General features: G+C 44.4%; 1 protein-coding gene across 1 annotated transcript in view; it reads right to left on the bottom strand.

Moving 5' to 3' along the window:
* The window catches only part of PIP5K1B (phosphatidylinositol-4-phosphate 5-kinase type 1 beta), a 162,104-nt gene that overhangs the window by 42,719 nt on the left and 100,386 nt on the right, over positions 1-18,999 (bottom strand). Inside the window, exons 5-7 of the mRNA XM_075827851.1 lie at positions 13,822-13,939; positions 9,854-10,006; positions 8,228-8,527 (exon numbers count right to left, since the gene is read on the bottom strand). Of these exons, the coding sequence (XP_075683966.1) occupies positions 8,228-8,527; positions 9,854-10,006; positions 13,822-13,939 (571 nt within the window). The remainder of the gene's footprint in view (positions 1-8,227; positions 8,528-9,853; positions 10,007-13,821; positions 13,940-18,999) is intronic.

Raw genomic sequence — 18,999 nt, 5'->3', positions numbered from 1 at the left:
CGCCCGGCCTTAAAGGGCCAGCGCGTACTTGTAAAAAATCACCAATCCGCCCATGATCACCCTGGACTACAAAAAGGGCTCTGCCCCTCTACTCCTTGTCTGAGCATTGTTGTGTTTACCAATGTTAGCCTTAGCAAATGTTTCCTTAGTCTTATCCTGTTCCCATTGTTCCCGTGCCCTGCTACCTGTATTCTGTGTCCCGTGCCGTGTTTGTTCCTGAGCCTTAGAGAGTTGGAGTCGTGTTGTGGCATATGTCACGCCTGCTATCATCCGACACGTGTGGCGTCATCTGCCTTTAAGTTTATCTGTGCCTAAGCCTCCGCTACTGTCTGGACTATCTAAGGTACTCTTGTACTAGGACTGTTGTTTGGCCAGCTGCTACTCCGCTGCGGCCTAGCGATTCCACATACCCACGGATCGTGACAGTACGCTCAGGCCATAGACCCCGCTGGTCAACCCCAGACCATGATGACATCACAAGCCATGCAGGCAGATATGCGAGACCTTCGGTCACGACAGGACCAACTCCTCCTGGTAGTCAACGCCATTGCAAGCTGCAGTCGCCACAGCACCTGGAGACATGAGGACTTGCAGGGGATTTCTGAACCAGTGCCAGATCCCCTTCAGTCTACATGCCAGAGCACTTCCTTCCGATGGCACAAGGATTGCATTCATAGTCTCTCTCCTTACTGGCAAGGCCCTAGCATGGACGAATTCTATCAGGGAACGTCAGGGACCAGAGACTCGTGACTTCCAGTGTTTCCAACAGACTTTTCACACGGTATTTGAGGAACCTGCTGATCCTTCGCCAGGGAGATACCTCCTTGGGCGAATACGCCATTCTGTTCCGCACCCTGGTGGCAGAGCTGTCCTGGAACAACGAGGCCTCCGGGGAGGACTTTTGTGCGGTTGGCAGACAGGAGGAGAATCCTTCACTGGGGACACAGCTCCAAACTGGCTGGGCACGCTGGTGTTCGTAATACTCGAGATCTAATTTCTCGTCATTTCTGGTGGCCCACGCTGCACAAAGATATTTTGGACTTTGTCTCTTCCTGCACTGTGTGTGCTTCCAACAAAGTTGCTCACTCCTGCCGGTCTGCTCCAACCCCTGCCTGTACCCCAATGCTCCCTGGCAGCATATAGCAATGGACTTTGTCACAGATCCTCCTTCCTCTGCAGGATGCAATACAGTCTGGGTGGTGGTGGATAGGTTCTTGAAGATGTCACATTTTATCTCGCTGACCGGCCTACCTTCTGCTCCTCGACTGGCTAACCTCTTCATCCAGCACATTAACCGCTTGCATGGCTTCCCCCTTCATATTTTGTCTGATCGGGGGGTTCAGTTCACCTCGAGATTCTGGAGAGCCCTCTGTAAACTCCTAGATGTGAGATTGGACTTTTCCTCAGCCTATCATCCCCAGTCCAATGGCCAAGTCGAGCAGATTAACCAAATCATGGAGAATTTTCTTCGCCACTTAATATCCATGCAGCATGACGACTGGGTACAACTTCTCCCATGGGCCGAAATCTGATACAACAACCACACAAGTGAGTCCACTACTTCCATACCGTTCTTCATTGTCTACGGCCAACATCCACGAATCCCTCTTCCTGTTTCAGCTACATCCCAGGTGCCCGCAGCTGACTCTGCATTTGGGGACTTTCTGGCAGCAAACCCTGTCCTCTATTCTGCTGGCAGTCGATCACATGAAGCAAAAAGCGGATACTAGGAGAAGAGAGCGGCCTCAGTATCTTCCGGTTACCAAAGTCTGGCTGTCCTCCAGGAATATCCATCTGAAGGTGCCTTCATGCAAATTTGCTCCCAGGTTCCTCGGCCCTGTTGAGATCCTGCAACAAATTAACCCTGTCTCGTATAAGCTTCGACTGCCTACTACCCTCAAGATCCCCAACTCCTTTCATGCGTCCCTCCTGAAGCCTGTGGTCCTGAACCGCTACACTAAAACTCCTAGCCCTGCAGTTGCTCCCAGTGGTTCCTCTGATGTGTTCGAGGTTAAGGAGATCCTGGACTTCAAGAAAGTGGGAGGAAGAACTTTTTATTTGGTGGATTGGAAGGGGTATGGTCCAGAGGAGAGGTCCTGGGAGCCTGAAGACAACCTCAATCCCTCATTAAGAGATTCCTCTCTCGCTCTGGTCCCAAGAAGGGGGGCGTAAGAGGAGGGATACTGTAAAGTCCACGGCCGCGGACCGTCGTTCTGACTTACTCCTCGGCGACCGCGGCCATGGACTTGTGAGTGCAGGCCAGCGTCTCCGTCCTAGGATACGCTAGCACTTACTTCCGCTCTGCTGTGTCCTGTAGGGTGAGTGCGCATGCCCGCGCCCGGCCTTAAAGCGCCAGCGCGCGCACATGTATAAAATCACCAATTAGCCCATGATCACCCTGGACTATAAAAAGGGCTCTGCCCTTCTACTCCTTGCCTGAGCATTGTTGTCTTTACCCATGTTAGTCTTAGCAAATAGTTCCTTAGTGTTATCCTGTTCCCATTCCCTGCTACATGTATCCTGTGTCCCATGTCGTGTTTGCTCCTGAGCCTTAGAGAGTTGGAGTCGTGTTGTGCCATCTGTCACGCCTGCTATAATCTGCCACGTGTGCTGTCATCTGCCTTCAAGTGTATCTGTGCCTAAGCCTCCGCTACTGTCTGGACTATCTAAGGTACTCTTGTAGTAGGACTGTTGTTTGGCCAACTGCTACATCGCTGAGAAGGTGCGGCCTAGTGGGTCCACATACCCACGGATCGTGACAGTGGGAATATGTTGGCACTATACAAGTAACATAGGAAAAATACACTTTACATATTTTCTTGGAAATCTCAGAGTGCTATGACCATGATTGTATTTTATCAATTGTACATTCTTGTTAAGAACTTACATACCATAAATGAATTATTCCGTCATGTCTGCAGTTTAATTTGTGATAATTTCTTCATTAAAACTCTATCGAAGTGTTTTTAATAAACCTCCCATCGGGAATAATAAAAAATGACATTATTTGCATGTCAACAGAATAGTGACTGAGAGCCTAGCTGTTATCTCCACAGTGTACACAGCTGGACATGAGATCACTGCTAGGACATATTCACATGAGACAGCATCAGATACTATGTCTCTGCCAAGGGCAATTTCTCAAACAATGGGAAGCCTTTTTATTGATGGACAATAAAGCTTGGCACCCAAGTAGCTTGCCTTTACGAACTATTCTATTTTTAATGTATATACTTGTTGTTCTGGCCACATAGAAACATGAATATAACCTGCTGTATTATTCTCAGTATTTGTACAATCCTTAGCAATGCTAAAGTCAAACTCAGTGGATTAAATCATTATGTGTGATGATAAAGTGTGCAACTATTATATACTATGCAGAAGCTCCCGTATTTGTGGGAAATTACAACTTAAACAGGACCTTTCACTTGTTCCTATAAATAGAACTGGTTAACTGACCTGAATAGCGCTGTCACCCTGATTCCAGCACTGTTATTCTTTTTTTCCTGGACCCCCATTCCAGAGATATGGCCCACGATTGTGTTGGCTCCCTCTATGCTAATTTGATGTAGTTAGCCAATGGGGTGGAGCTAGCTTCCCTGCCTCTGATGCTGACCAATCAGCGCGGCTAACTACAGCAAATTAGGACATAGGGAGCCAACACTACAGTAGGCCATATCTCTGTAACGCGCGGGTCCAGAAAAAAAAGAAAAAGTGCGCTAGAATCAGGGAGACAGCGCTATTAAGGTCAGTAAACCCGTTCAACTTATATGACCTAGTGACAGGTCCTCTTTAAAGGGATTGTGTCAACATAGATGTGGGTTGCTACATCGCTTTCTTTGTGTCGCTGCCACTTATTCTAGCAACTGGCAAGTTCGGACACAGCCCTATCGGACATTGGTCGGATATTCTAGCAGTCGGCCACCAATGTATATCCCGATACAACAAAAATGAATAATATAAATATGCTTCTGTATTCCAACAATGTATGACAAGTAACAGTCTATAATACCCGATGTTAGGTGTAAATGGAATACAAAGAAGGCAATTTCAAACACTGGCTTCCCATAAATCACTATTTCTCTATTGCCATCTACCAAAGGGATTTTCCTATACATTTTTCCTGTTTAATCCCTGTTGCTATGAGTTCCATCCAATATTTATGCAGCTATAAGAAAGTGGTGACATGCTCACTGGGGATTTTGTTATTGTTAAACATTCCTTTCTGGAAAACGTCCTACCTTTAGCCAATGGAATATATCTAAAATACATATATTATACTTTTCTTAACATGTGCGTGTCAAGAAGACTTAGCCTTAACAGTTTCTATTTACACTGTGGTTATGTTTACATCGGTATTTGCAGACAGAATAATTTATTTAACTACTTGTATTTACTTTCTTGTCTTCTGTATGAATAAAATTGCTTCTTAACCCGTTAGTGACCGCCAATACGCCTTTTCACGGCGGCCACTAACGGGCTTTATTCTGATGCATATGCCTTTTTACGGCACTGCATCAGAATAAATAAACACAGCAGGGAGCCGTCAAATCTCCCAGCTCTCAGCTGCCAGAGGCAGCTGAGGGCTGGGGACGTCCCTGCTCTGCTGTGTGAGATCGATATAAGTATCGATCTCACCCGTTTAACCCCTCCGATGCGGTGCACAATAGCGTGCACCGCATCTGAGTGGTTTTGGAGAGAGGGAGGGAGCTCCCTCTCATCCCACCGACACCCGGCGATAAGATCGCCGAGTGTCTGTGTCTCCAATGGCAGCCGGGGGCCTAATAAAGGCCCCCAGGTCTGCCTGGAGCGAATGCCTGCTAGATCATGCCGGAGGCATGACCTAGCAGGTGCCTGTCCGTTTTAAACGGACAGGCAGTAATACACTGCAAAAGTATTGCAGTGTATTATAATAGCGATCGGAGAATTGCATATTAAAGTCCCCTAGTGGGACTAGTAAAAAGGTAAAAAAAAAGCTGTCACACAACCGCATCGGAGAAAAAATAAAAACGTTACGGCTCTTCAAATATGGAGACACAAAAACAAATAATTTTGAAAAAAAAGCGTTTTTACTGTGTAAAAGTAGTAAAACATATAAAAACTATACAAATTTGGTACCGTTGCAATCGTAACAACCCGCTGAATAAAGTTATTGTGTTATTTATATCACACGGTAAACGGCGTAGATTTAAGACGCAAAAAAGAGTGGTGAAATTTCAGGTTTTTTTCTATTCCCCCCCCAAAAAAAGTTAATAAAAGTTAATCAATAAATAATATGTCCCCCAAAATGGTGCTATTAAAAAATACAACTTGTCCCGCAAAAAACAAGACCTTATACAGCTATGTCGACGCAAAAATAAAAAGGTCATAGCTCTTGGAATGCGACGATGGAAAAACGTAAAAAATGGCTTGGTCATTAAGGTTTAAAATAGGCTGGTCATAAAGGGGTTAAGGTGGACAAACACTTAACATAGCTGTCGGCCTAACGCTCGTGTGGACAACAGCTATTTCTTCCGACCCCACTATAAACATATATGCAATACTCGGCCGAGTGTAAATGCTCTTTTCAGTGGGGAGAGGACTGCGACACCTCTGGCAGCGGCTTAGAAAGGAATGGGCATGTTGAAATGCAACATGCCTGATCCTACTTCCCCCATCATAGATAATAGGCGGCGATACCAGTTGAAATCCTCAGGTTCGGCTGGCATTTTTATGATGTGTATGGGCACCTTTAGTCTATGAAGTGCTGTACGTATATCGTCATAAACGTATCTACCTTCAAACTTAATAGCAACCAACTTCATAGTTAGCAACATAAGCAATGAATTCAGACACAGACAGAAATAAAATCATCCCAGTCCTTGGAACACAAGGATCTATTTATGGAGCATCTATAAAAAAATAGGCTGGGAAAAGTAGCCTTGGATTATTTCTTACGAAAAAGTCTGGTTATTTTGAGAGGGTGGCAAAGAGAGTAATTCGACAACACTCCTAAACATTTGTGGCCCTTTTCTGACCTATTCATCTTTTAAAGATAAAATTAGACATAAGATATACTCTTTATACATTTCTTAGAACAACTAAAGGAACTTTTACCTTAATAAGCATTAGAACGTCACATTTTTGCTGAAGTGTACTTTGTTACTACTATTGTAACGTCCGCAGCCCGCAGACTCCTCTCCTCCTGCCGACGCCTTCCTTCCAGGAGATGCCAGCACATGCGGCCGTCCTGGCCTGCAGTGACCATTAGGGTGCGCGCACGAGCTCAGTCCCTGCCTTAAAGGGCCAGCGCGCACACATGTTTAGAATTGTCTATTCACCCTGGACTATTAGAAGGGCCCTGCCCCTTCACTCATTGCCTGAGCGTTGTTGTGTTTTCCCATGTCAGTCTAGCAAATGGTCCCTTAGTGTTTTCCTGTTCCCAGTGTGTAATGACGGGGGGTAGGGAAACGGACAAGTGAGCCCTAGTCTACCCGCCACTCTCTCCCTGCCTACTTGCAACGACCCGCCCTAGGCGACGGGGTACAACTGGGCGGCGGTCCCTGCGCTCAGTAAGTTCACAACAAACACGACAAACATACAAGGGAATACAAGCAAGGGAAAGGGGCAGTTGCCCACGGCAACACCATGAGCAACAAGAGTGGTGAACGAGCCGAGTCAAGCCAGGAGTGTGCGAGGTACCAAACGAAGAGCAGAAGAGTAGTCAGTAAGCCAGGGTCTGTATGGAGCAGGATCAAAATAGAAGGAGCTGTAGCTGGGCCAGGAAACCACACGAAAAGAATCACAAGCAAGGAGGAACAGGAAAGGCAGGTATAAATAGACAGAGGGCGGGAGCTAGCTGAGTCTGGCCAGGTTGCGATAGGCTCTCCCACTCCTAAGCCTGCCAGCCTGAGTGGTGGAAGCTGGAGTCAGTCTCAGGGATGTAGATTCAGGTGCTGACTGATTAATTATGGGAGTTAACAACAAAGCTGTGCCTGGCAGATCCTTTACACAGTGTTTCCGTTCCTGCTACCTGTATCCCGTGCTACCGTGTTCCTGTGCCTTAAAAAAGTTGGAGTCGTGTTTTGTTACACCACGCCTGGTGTCTGCTGCCAAGGTCCCATCTGAGCCTAGCCACCGCTACTGTCTGTACTACCACAGGTACCCTTGTTTGGACTAGACTTTACTTGGTACACTGTTTGGCCAGCTGCTATCCCGCTACGGCGGTACTGCCCAGTGGGTTCACATACCCACAGATCGTGACAACTATGTCCATAAATATTATTAACCCCTCAAGAACTGGGCAAATTTGTAAATTTTTTTCCTTTTTGTATTCCGGCGGTTATAAATTTTTTACTGTTTGTTCAGCGTTGCTGTATGGACAGGTATGGGCCTCGATTGCGTCAAAGGAATTCCCTGTGATGTGATCAAAGGGCTTACTCTTTCCCTTTGAATGCCACAATCAGCTTTGAACGCTGCATTCAAAGGTGAATAGCCGAGATCACAGGTTCCTCTGATCCCTGAAGTGAGAGCGCGGCTGCAGCTGTGTATTTTAGCCATTGCCCCGCTCCTCATTGCACGGGTGCACTTGCTATGCATGCGCAAAAAAAAGCAGGACAAGTATGTAGTCCTCATGCGGTAACGTCCTGTCTCTCATGACAAGCATATTCATCCACTGTCGGCAACCACTTCAACTCTTAAGATCTAGGAGATCAAAAAGATGGATAGGCTACTGGTTGCCTGATTGTGACTGTTTTCAGTAATGCAGTGTCTCTGTGAGTTAGTTACTAACAACCTTGCATTCTTTGAGTGAAAACCGACAGAAAACAATCCTATGTATGAAATAGGAGGTATATGGAAGTGCAGTATATAACTCCTTGTAGACTGACATAGGTGTACATTTACTTTTTTTTAAATAAATATTTAGATTTATTATCTCGTTAGTAACATGCATATAATACAACATATTTATATGATCATATATATTATGTATATTAGTGCTACAATGATTGATGGACGTTCTTACCCAGGTGCCTAAAGACATTTGTAAACTGTTACTTGAAAAAAATGGCAGAACAGGCCAGAGCCAATCAGGGCTGAAGGATATAGCTGTAAACCAATTGGAGGGACCCTTTTGTTAAGTACATTAATGGGGCTCCCAGCTCTCAGACCGCATTGATGCATCTAACAAGAAAGTCAAAATTAAGTTAGAATGGGAAAATTCTTCTTGTTCTTGTATTGTACTTACACGACAATCCCTCTGTAGTGTTTTCATTAATGCACTGTAGGTGTCAGGATCAAAATACAATCCTTCATGCATATCTTGCAGGAAATCCAGGTCTTTATATGTGGGGCAGGATTTCTCCCGTTCTTTTCGAGATGCTCTCCGTTTATATGTTGATCCTTTGAGGTCGTATTTGAAATGCATCTTTAGTGAACGTGGCAAAACATTGTTCATGACCACAAGTCGAATGTTTATACCTCCAGACTGAAGACAGTAAAGTCCATAAAACTTGGGCAGTAGTGTCCGAGGATTCTGATTTAAATTCTATATACAAAAAAAATAGTGATGAGTATGATGATGAAGAAGAAAAATAGATACACATCGCTTTATAATAGATTCAAGGGCAGTCCCTCTAACTAAATGTATCAGAAGATGGGAAGGCCAACTGAATAATCAGTATTGATATTAACAGCACATACAAAAATAAACGATATACATTGTACGTAGTTTGTCTAAGCAGCCATAAGTCAATCTATGGATAAACGGTCTCATAGTTATATCAATTACATATGTCTAACAAGTTCAACCAGGAGATGGGAGGTAAGGAATATGGGTAAACTTTAGAAATTTGTTTAACCCCTATTGCCTCCATTCTGTAAAGTCCTTAAAAGACCAAACTTGTAGGAGTATTATTGTGCATAGCAGTTAAATGAGTAGCGTTATTTTCTTTTATTCATGTGACACCTATATTTAATGTAGCAGAGCAATTTACAGAGGTGTTGCTTGAAGCTATTGGACCCCAGTGCAAAAGCTAAACTTTGGCATCAGCTGTATGTGATCACACAATACAATATACGATCTACAGTATATACAATATAAAATATTTGTTTTTATAGTATGATAGCTCTGAATAGCCTCAGTACATGTAATTACCATAATAAAGTCAAGGGCCCACATTCTGTAGAGGCAAACCTTGCGCCAGCCATAGGACCCCTAGAGAGAGAAGGGCCAGCTCTGGTTGGTGCCATCCTCTTTACTACTGGGTGGCAGGGAACCTGTGCAGGACTCACCTCTCTAGAGGCATGAAAGCAAGGGGGTGGAGAATAGGCCCAAGGTTCAAGAAAATGGTGTAAATGGAGAAAAATAATCACCAGTCCCTTCTGTCGTGAGTGTCAAAACCCGGCACCATATAGGGGGCTCATTTTGATCTTTGGTATGTGGCCCCTCTGTTCTATGTACACCACTGGATGACGTCATTGCCTCTCCAAACTGTCTAGATATAGTTCTGCTACTCTATTTTATAGCAATAGGGATCAGAAGTAGAGGCCCAGTTGTGACTGCTATCTCTTCGCCGCTTATTGCAACGCTGCTTTCTGCATACAAACATACGCGGATCACTAGGCACTTCAGTGGCCCTGCAATTGTAATAAAGTGCTGACAAATAATTTAATACATTTAAATGGGTTTTCCCAAACTGGCAATCTCTGATATGTCAATAATGTCAGAAGGACTGCGACAGTTGGGGTCCAGGAACTGAGTCAGTTCCGGACGTTAGTTAGTGTGCGACACCAGAATTACTGAGCGGTTCTAAACAGAGTATGATATATAATGGAATATTCTATATATGTATTATAATATCTTCTTACTCACCATGTAATAACCAGGAAGCAGTTTTTGAAGGAATTCTGCCTCTTTGTGCTGAACTGTTTTGATGATAAATTCATCATCGCTGGTTACAAAGAAGATGGAGCCACTTGCACCAGGATTAGACAATTCTATCAAAGGTTCACCGCAGAGTGAATACTAAAACAAAAGGTCGGAATATATCTATTAGGTTGAACCCCATGAAAATGAAGTATATAATGTAAGGAATTACTGTTCTCCACTCTTTTATCCCATATCTTGGATATTTGCACGGCAATGATCATTGAATTGCTCACTGTTTGTTTTGAAAATCTAGAGGTTGTTCTTGGCAGGACCCACCATGTGCTCTGCTGACCCATTACAAAGTAATATACATTTTGGCCAAGTCAAACATGCATGATAGAGTGGGGATTGGTTGTATTTATTGAAAACCTCAAGATTTTTTAATATTAATTATTTTATGTATATGGCCAGCTTAGAATTGTTAAAAAAAATCTACATCTGAAATAAAAAATTGCGGGTCGAGCCAAAAGTTGTGCGCTGTAGAGCGGCTACAATGAATGTAACATGTGGCTTTATACTGTCAACTTTTTAGGAGATGAACACTTTATCTGTAGAAGATAGCCCAAACTTTATCTATAGGAATCGTTTCCAGGTCAAGGTTACAAGGCTCTCATATAAGATATTGCTAATAATGAACTGCATAAACAAGGCAATTAACTCATAAGCGCTGTCAATTACAATGCAATCAGAGATAATCTTAAGGGTATTACAAACGAATTAGAACATTCTGTGAAATAATTACTATAATCAATGGCTACAAAAATATCAATTATAACAAGACCACAGGTTCATCAAATGCTTAATTAGCTCTTAACCCATTTTTCCAAACAGAGTCCATTACTGAAAAACTTGTAGCTAACCGACAAATATGGATACTAAATGCAATTTCACTTTCTTGGACTTCAGAATTTACTATACAGAATAAAAAGGCATTGCAAATGATATAGCAAATTATTCTCACTATACACTTGTAAAATGTTCAAGTAAAGGTGATTACATACTTGAAGACTTAGGCCGCATGCACACGAATGTGCTTTTGCGGCCACAATTCCCCCGAAAATCCACGGGAGAATTGCGGCCCCATTCATTCCCATGAGGCCATGCACACGACTGTGGTTTTCATGGTCCGTGCATGGCCCCGGACTCATGAAAATACTCATGGTCTCATGGCCTCCGGGCTCATTGAAAATAATGGCCGCGGCCATGTGCATAGCCCACGATTGCAGGTGGCTCGCGGCTGTCACTACGTGGCCGGCCGGCCGACCCGGAAATCACGGCCGTGCACATGGCTACGGTCTTCTGCATGAGGCCTTACAGATAATGAATAAATAATGGGACAGTGTTTCTTAAACGGAAGTTATCATCAGAAACCATTTTTTATTTAGAAAAACGATCATTTTTGACGGAGTTATGACCTATATTAGATTTATGCTAATGAGTTTCTCAATGGACAACTGGACGTGTTTTACTTTTTGACCAAGTGGGCGTTGTGGAGAGAAGTGTATGACGCTGACCAATCAGTGACCAATGAGCGTCATACACTTCTCTTTATTCATTTACTCTGCAGATAGCAATATAGCTATATCGCTATGTGCAGCCACATACACACACTAACGTTACTGCACTGTCATGACAATGAATATACATTACCTCCAGCATGGACGTGATGTGTATTCAGAATGCTGACCACTTCTGTAGCGTCTCTGTGATTTACAGCATAGCAGGCGTAGTCTCGTGAGATTACGCTGTAAGCTGTCATTCACAGCGAGATCTCGCTGTGCTTGGCTGTAGATTACAGAGAAGTGGTCAGGATTCTGAATACACATCACGTCCTGGCTGGGGGTAATGTATATTCATTGTCAGGATACTGCAGTAATGTTATAGTGTGTGTATAAAGCTGCACATAGCGATATAGCTATATCGCTATCTGCAGTGTAAATAAATGGAGAGAAGTGTATGACGCTGATTGGTCACTGATTGGTCAGCGTCATGCACTTCTCTCCACAACGCCCACTTGGTCAAAAAGTAAAACACGCCCAGTTGTCCATTGAGAAACTCATTAGCATAAAGCTAATATAGGTCATAACTCCGTCAAAAATGATCGTTTTTCTAAATAAAAAACACTGCTGTAATCTACATTACAGCGCCGATCACATCATGTACAATATAGGACACTTATAATGTGGTGACAGAGCCTGTTTAAGCTCTTCTGTATACACTAGGACAAGGTCAGCAGAGTCATTCCATTATCATCATACAGCGAGGAATTTATTGACACTCAGATAAGACTCTGTATGCAGCTTTCCTGTCATTCCCTGATCGCTGGGGAGGGGGCTGTACTCCATCACTTCTGTATTAATCTATGGACACTTTTCTGACCATGAACTCCCATTCACTAAATTTGCTACAAAGAACCTGCACCCTTCCTGTCCAGTTTATGAAGACAATACAGGAAGGAATTGTGTGCCTCCAATATGGCAGCCCCCAGGGAAATTTTTACAAATATATAGGTACAATAATGTGAAAAAAATATAAAAATATATTATTTATTATCTATTTACTTGCATTTGATTAAACTAAAGTTAAATACATGAGGCGCTGTTTTAAACTGTTGCTCTTTTAAGAAAAACTATTTATAAAATCATCTGGCAAGTAACATAAGTTTAAATGAATTTTACTTTTAAGCAGTGAGGTACAGGGAATGGAACAATGGAGTTTGGGTGTAATAAAGAAGCATTAAAGGGATTCTGTAATTAGAATACATGTTCCCCAGTCAGCAGTAAATAACAGCAAAAATTATATCTGTAATGTACCTTGTTAGGCCGCCCACTACATGGCAGAAGAATGCCCATTGAGCTTAGAATTGTTTAGTAGTACAGGCAGGGACATAATCAGGGCTGGACGGCTGGTACTCCCATCAGGAGCCCGGGTACAAAATAAAAAAAGGGGCCCACTGTCCACCGCCGCCTATATAACATTATTTTATTTGTAAAAGCAGCAGCTTCAGTGCAATGATTTTTTTTTATGTTACCATCCTGAACACCTACTGTTTCCCCCTTGCTCCCCCACAGAGCCCCTGTCAGAGTGCTTTTCCCCCTGGCCCCATTCCTGCCCCTGCCACATTCCGCTCTATTAGCCCCTTCCCGACAGAGCCCCGCCACTTTGTCTTCCCCCTTGTCCCCTGACAGAGTCCCTGCCCACCTACTGTCTCTACCCTGCCCCTCCTCCACAGAGCCACTGCCAGTTTTCATCTCACCCCTGCCTTCCCTCTTGCCACTTTACAACCCTCCATACCCTGGCAATAGGGGGAGGGTGGACAGACTTCTTCACCGTATGGGGCCCAGAAATTCCTGATAGCAGCTCTAAGTACAGGACAGTTGCTTCACCTTCTCTGTATTGCTCCACCAATCATTCACTCTGGATGTTTCCTCCGGGAACACATTGTTCTAAGGCAGTGGTCCTCCACCTGTAGCACTCCAATTGTTGTTAGGTCATGCTGGGAGTTGTATTTCGTAGTAGCTAAAGAGCCACAGGTTGAAAACAACTGTTCTAAGGAAACCGCTCTAACCATTAGGCCATTAGTCCATTTTTTCTAAGAAGGACCAGCGTAATGATAATGTAGTGTTAAGTGAGTAGGAGGCAAAATCCAGAGATAGCAGTTGGCACAGGAAGAAAACAGAGAAGGTAAAGTAATTGTCCTGTACTATAGGACAATTTTAAGCCTTGTGAGTATGCTTCTGCCACGCAGGTATATTTATTCTTTTAGACATTACATAACCAGACATAGTATACACCTCTCTATAATAAACAGGATTGAGATTAGATGACACCTTATATTAGGTAATTGGTACATGAAAAGCAATAATGTAACAAATGTATCTAAAAATTGGAACATTAAATAGAGTTCTTACCAAGTAATCATCTGGCTTGATGCCAAAGAGTTCTCTAAAGTAGCGGAATGCTAATGGAGCATAGGTCTTGAATCTGAAGTCTGGGTAATGATGTGCTGGGGTTAAATTGCTCCCTTCACTAAGATGTAGGGGGAAAAAAAATTTCATTTTAATAAACAGCTATACGGCACACAATGACTTCTCACATATTTATATTTCAACTATAAAATCTGAGGGATCCTTGGACAGGTCAACCTGGGCAAGGCCTCCTCTCCAGGGGTCACATGGACATTAATATAGTAAAATAAAACAATTTAACCCTTTCAGGACCAAGAGTCATTGATACCCCTGTGTCCAGGTCAAATTTTCCTTTTCTGATATGCACTTCTATAAACGATAATATCTTTGCAACCGCTTTGAATATAACTATTTTTACTTTGTTTGTTTTTTTACAAGACTTATGAGGCTTTCATTTTCTAGATTAGTTTAATTAATTCCATGTTTAAAATTTTTATCATGAGCAGACAAATCCCTAAAAATGTGAAAAAAATAACTTTTTTTTGTCATTTTCTATATATACTTTTCTATATTATATGTATGTATGAATTTTATCGTTAGGGTTTTTTTTGTCGTAGCCACCTGAAAACACCACAGTGCCCATGTAGATAGTGATGCAATACCACTGTAGATAGTGCCACATTGCCCACTGATAGTACCAGTGTCCACATAGATAGTGCCCACTGCAAATAGTGCCACAATGCCCACATAGTGCCACAGTTCCCACTGTGGATAGTGCCTATATAGTGACACACACAGTGCCCATGTAGATAGCGCCACAGTGTCTCGTGTAGGTAGTACCCATATAATGCCACATTGCCCATGTAAATGGTGCCACACCCCCTGTATATAGCACCCCATGTAGACAGCACCACACCCCCTGTAGACAGTTCCACCCCCTGCAGATAGCGCCACCCCTGTAGATAGCATCATGCCCCCTGCGATAGCACCATCCCCTGCAGATAGCGCCTCCCCCTGCATATTGCACCATCACCCCGTAGATAGCGTCACCCCCTGTAGATAGCGCCACCCCCCCAGTAGATAGCACCACCCCCTGCAGATAGCGCCAATTCCCCTGTAGATAGTGCCTCTCCCCCTTTATGTATCGGCACCCTTCCTGTAAATAGCACCACTGTAGCTCCCTGTAGGAGCGGAGTCCATCTCGCCGGGGATTCTGCTCCTAGAGGGAGCCCTTGATGTCTGTGTCCATATATGGACAGTGACATTAGGGGCTAAGTCTAAAAGCGGAATCCCAGCCTCAGCAGCGCTGTGGCCAGGGATTCCGCTCCAGGAGTAGCCCCTGACGTCACTGTCCATATATGGATAGTGCCACCAGGGACATCTCCAGTAGTGGAATGCCCGGCACAGAGCAATCTGACACCAGGGATTCTGCTCCTAGAGGGAGCCCCTGATGCCTGTGTCCATATATGGACAGTGACATTAGGGGCTAACTCTAAAAGCGTAAATCCCTTGCCTCAGCGTCGGCAGTGCTGTGGCCGGGGATTCCGCTCCAGGAGTAGCCCCTGACGTCACTGTCCATATATAGATAGTGACGCCAGGGGCTTCTCCAGTAGCGGTATCCTCGGCACAGAGTAATCTGACACCGGGGATTCCTCTCCTAGATAGAGCTGCTGACGTCACAGTCCATATATGGATAGTAACGCCAGGGGCTTCTCCAGTAGCGGAATCCCCGGTCAGAGTGTCGGCAGGGGAATCCGCTCCTAGAGAGAGCCTCTGACGGTGGACAGTGACATCAGGGGCTCTCTCTAGAAGCGGAATCCCCGGGGGTGTAGTCCGGGGCTCTTAAAGCCCCGGCAGACATGAGAGTGCAGCGCTGCTCACACTGAAGCAGCACTGCACTCATTAAACCCCTTTCAAGGCTGTTAATGTTTATACACGTGGCAACTGCACCGGACATCGTCAGTTGGAACGTATATAGCCGTATGGCAGTCGTGAAGGGGTTAACTTATCACCAAATAAGGCCTCGTTCACATCTGGTTCGGTATTTCTGCTCCATCATAGGAACAGAACGACGAAAATAGCGTAAGTGCTGGATCCATTTAAATGCGGATACTAAGGGTATGTTCACACGCAGTGTTTTCAGGCGTATTTCGGGGTGTTTACGCCTCCAAAAACGCCTGAAAAAATGGAAGCTGAACGCCTACAAACATCTGCCCATTGAAATCAATGGGAAAAACAGCATTTAGTTCATACGGGGCGTCTTTTTACGCTGCTGCTTTTAAAAACGGAGAGTAAAAAGTCGCTCCGTAAAAAGAAGTGCATGTCACTTCTTGAGGCGTTTTTTGGAGCTGATTTTCCATTGAACACTATGAAAAACGCCTCAAAAAACGCCTGAAAAGAAGCCTGAAAAGAAGCCTCAAAAGAAGCTCCAAATTAAAAGAAGCTTCATTGTCAGAAAAGAAGCTTCATTATACAGCTCCGTATTTTCAGACGTTTGTTGTTACCCCTGAGGGTATGTTCACACGGCCTACTTTCAGCCGTTTTTCGGTCCGTAAACACCCTAAAAACGGCCGTAAAATCAGAAGTAGAACGCCCCCAAACATCTGCCCATTGATTTCAATGGGAAAAACTGCGTTCTGTTCCGACGGGCCCCTTTTTTATGCGGCCATTTTGAAAAAATTTTTGGAGCCGTTTTTCATTGACTCTATAGAAAACAGCTAGAAAAATGGGCGTAAAAAACGCAGCGAAAAACGCTGTGAAAATCGCCAGTGGCTCAAAAAACGTCTGAAAATCAGGAGCTGTTTTCCCTTGAAAATAGCTTCGTATTTTCAGACGTTTTTGAGTTTGTGTGTGAACATACCCTAACAGTGCACAACGGAACCCATTTACTTTAATGGGTTCTATTGGATTTCTGGTCATATGGTCCGTTGTTTTACCGAACAAAATAGCTCACCATGCTATCTCTGACAGAGGCTCCTAGGGGAGACTCCGACGCAGATGGGAACACAGCCTAAGGCCTGAATTACACAAACGCGGCGTTTTGCGTGCGCAAAAGGCACTTAACAGCTCCATGTGTCATCAGCGTGTGATGCGCGGCTGCGAGATTTTCTCGCAGCTGCCATCATTACGACACTCCGTTTGGATGTTTGTAAACAGAAAAGCACTGTTTACATTCAGAGTTTGACAGCTGTTGCGCGAATCACGCAGTTCGCATGGAAGTGCTTCCGTGCGGCATGCGTGGTATTCACGCACCCATTGACTTCGATGAGTGCGTGATGTGCAAACAGCGCACAAAGATAGGACATGTCGTGAGTTTTTTTCAGCGGACTCACGCTGAGCAAAACTCACGGACTGTCTGCATGCCCCCATAGACTAATATAGGTGCGTACGACACGCGTGAAAAGCACGCGCGTCGCACGCACGTATATCACGCTCGTGTAAACGAGGCCTAAGGGACATAGCATTCAATAGAATAAGAAATATATTTTGTACTTCTTTATATTTATTAGAGTTCTCTTGGAGAAGATATTTTTTTAACATAATAAACTTGTGACACCATGTAAATATTGGCAATTCAGATTTTAAGATTTTGGTAACAATGTTGCAAATCTAGACAAATTCATAAAACTGTGATACTGTATTGTTTTATTTGATATCAGCTAGATCATATATATATTGGGCGCGGACGTGGTGTCCGAGGCACAGTTGAGTTTTTTTTTTTTTTACTCAGCTGCTTTTCTCTTTCTTACCAAATACAACCAAACTCTATGATACGCACCTAACCTTATTTCTCTCCTTTCCAATTCCTTATTATTTCATTTCGACGATAGAAGCAACAACAGGTAAGTGTTACTGGACGTGTTGGACAATCGAATTGAAGCGTAGGATTTTGGAGTGGGAGTGGTGGACAATCGAGTTGGAGCGTAGGATTTTGGAGTGGTGGACAATCGAGTTGGAGCGCAGGATTTTCGGGTGGGAGTGGTGGATATTCGAGTTGAAGCGTAGGATTTTCGAGTAGGAGTGGTCGAGTGGTGGATATAAGAGTAGGAGTGGTCGAGGGGTGGATAAAAGCGGGTGGGGGGAAAGCCAGAGGTGGTGAAGAGGGGGAAGGCCCGAAGAGGCTAATAAACAACCAGAGAGGCTAATAAATGCCCAAAGAGGCTAATAAAAGCCCAAAGAGGCTAAAAAAACGCCCAAAGAGGCGTAACCACCTTAAGTGGCATAACTGGTCTAAGGAGCGAAACAACCTTAAAAGGCGTAATTGTTTTAACCCCTTAACGCAATATCACGTAACTGTATGTGATGAGGGTTAAGGGGAAGTATGGAGAGAGCTCACGGACTGAACGAGCTCCATACAAAGCGGGTGACGGCTGTGTTACGCAGCCGACACCTCACTGCAACGGGCGGAATCAAAGATCACTTTAATTCCGTCTGTTTAACATCTTAAATGCAGCGGCAAATCGCATACCGCAGCATTTAAAGTGTTAGAATCAGGGGGCGAACTTAAACAAGCCATCGCGCACCCCCACAGCACGATCGGCCGGTAACAACAGTTGTTATGGCAGCCTGGGGGCCTAACATAGGCCCCCAGGTCTGCCATCTTTGCACTCCTTTGAAGCTCTGCCTCAGGCAGGGGATCACGTTGGGTGCGTGAACCTACTGGGCCGTACCGCCTTGACGGTATAGCAGCTGGCCAACAGGATACCAAGTCAAAGTCTATACTTTGGATAGGTGTACCTGTGGTAACTTCAGACAGTAGTGAGGATAGGCTCGGATGTGACATTGGTAGCAGGCAGACACCAGGCGTAGTACACAGCACAACACGACTCCAACTCTAAACGGCACTTGGACCAAGATAGCACGTGACAGAGGATACAGGTTGCAGGAATGAGAACACTGGGAACTGGAAAACACTTAAGGGACCATTTGCAGAGATCTAACATAGGTAAACGACAACAACGCTCAGGCAATTCAGGAAGAGGCAGGGCCCTTCTTATAGTCCAGGGATCATGCGTTAATTTGGTAACTAATTCAGGTGTGCGCGCTGGCCCTTTAAGACCGAGCACGAGCGTGCGCGTGCACCCTACGGGACACAGCAGAGTGAAGCAGAAGTGAGCGCTGGAGTCTCCTGAGGAGGAGATACCGGCCAGCGCTCACTGATCCATGGCTGCGGCCGTCAGG

This window comes from Rhinoderma darwinii, chromosome 1, assembly GCF_050947455.1.
Source record: "Rhinoderma darwinii isolate aRhiDar2 chromosome 1, aRhiDar2.hap1, whole genome shotgun sequence".
NCBI lineage: Eukaryota > Metazoa > Chordata > Amphibia > Anura > Rhinodermatidae > Rhinoderma > Rhinoderma darwinii.
The sequence above is the reverse complement of the archived record's forward strand: the minus strand, read 5'-3'. Positions and strand labels throughout refer to the sequence as shown.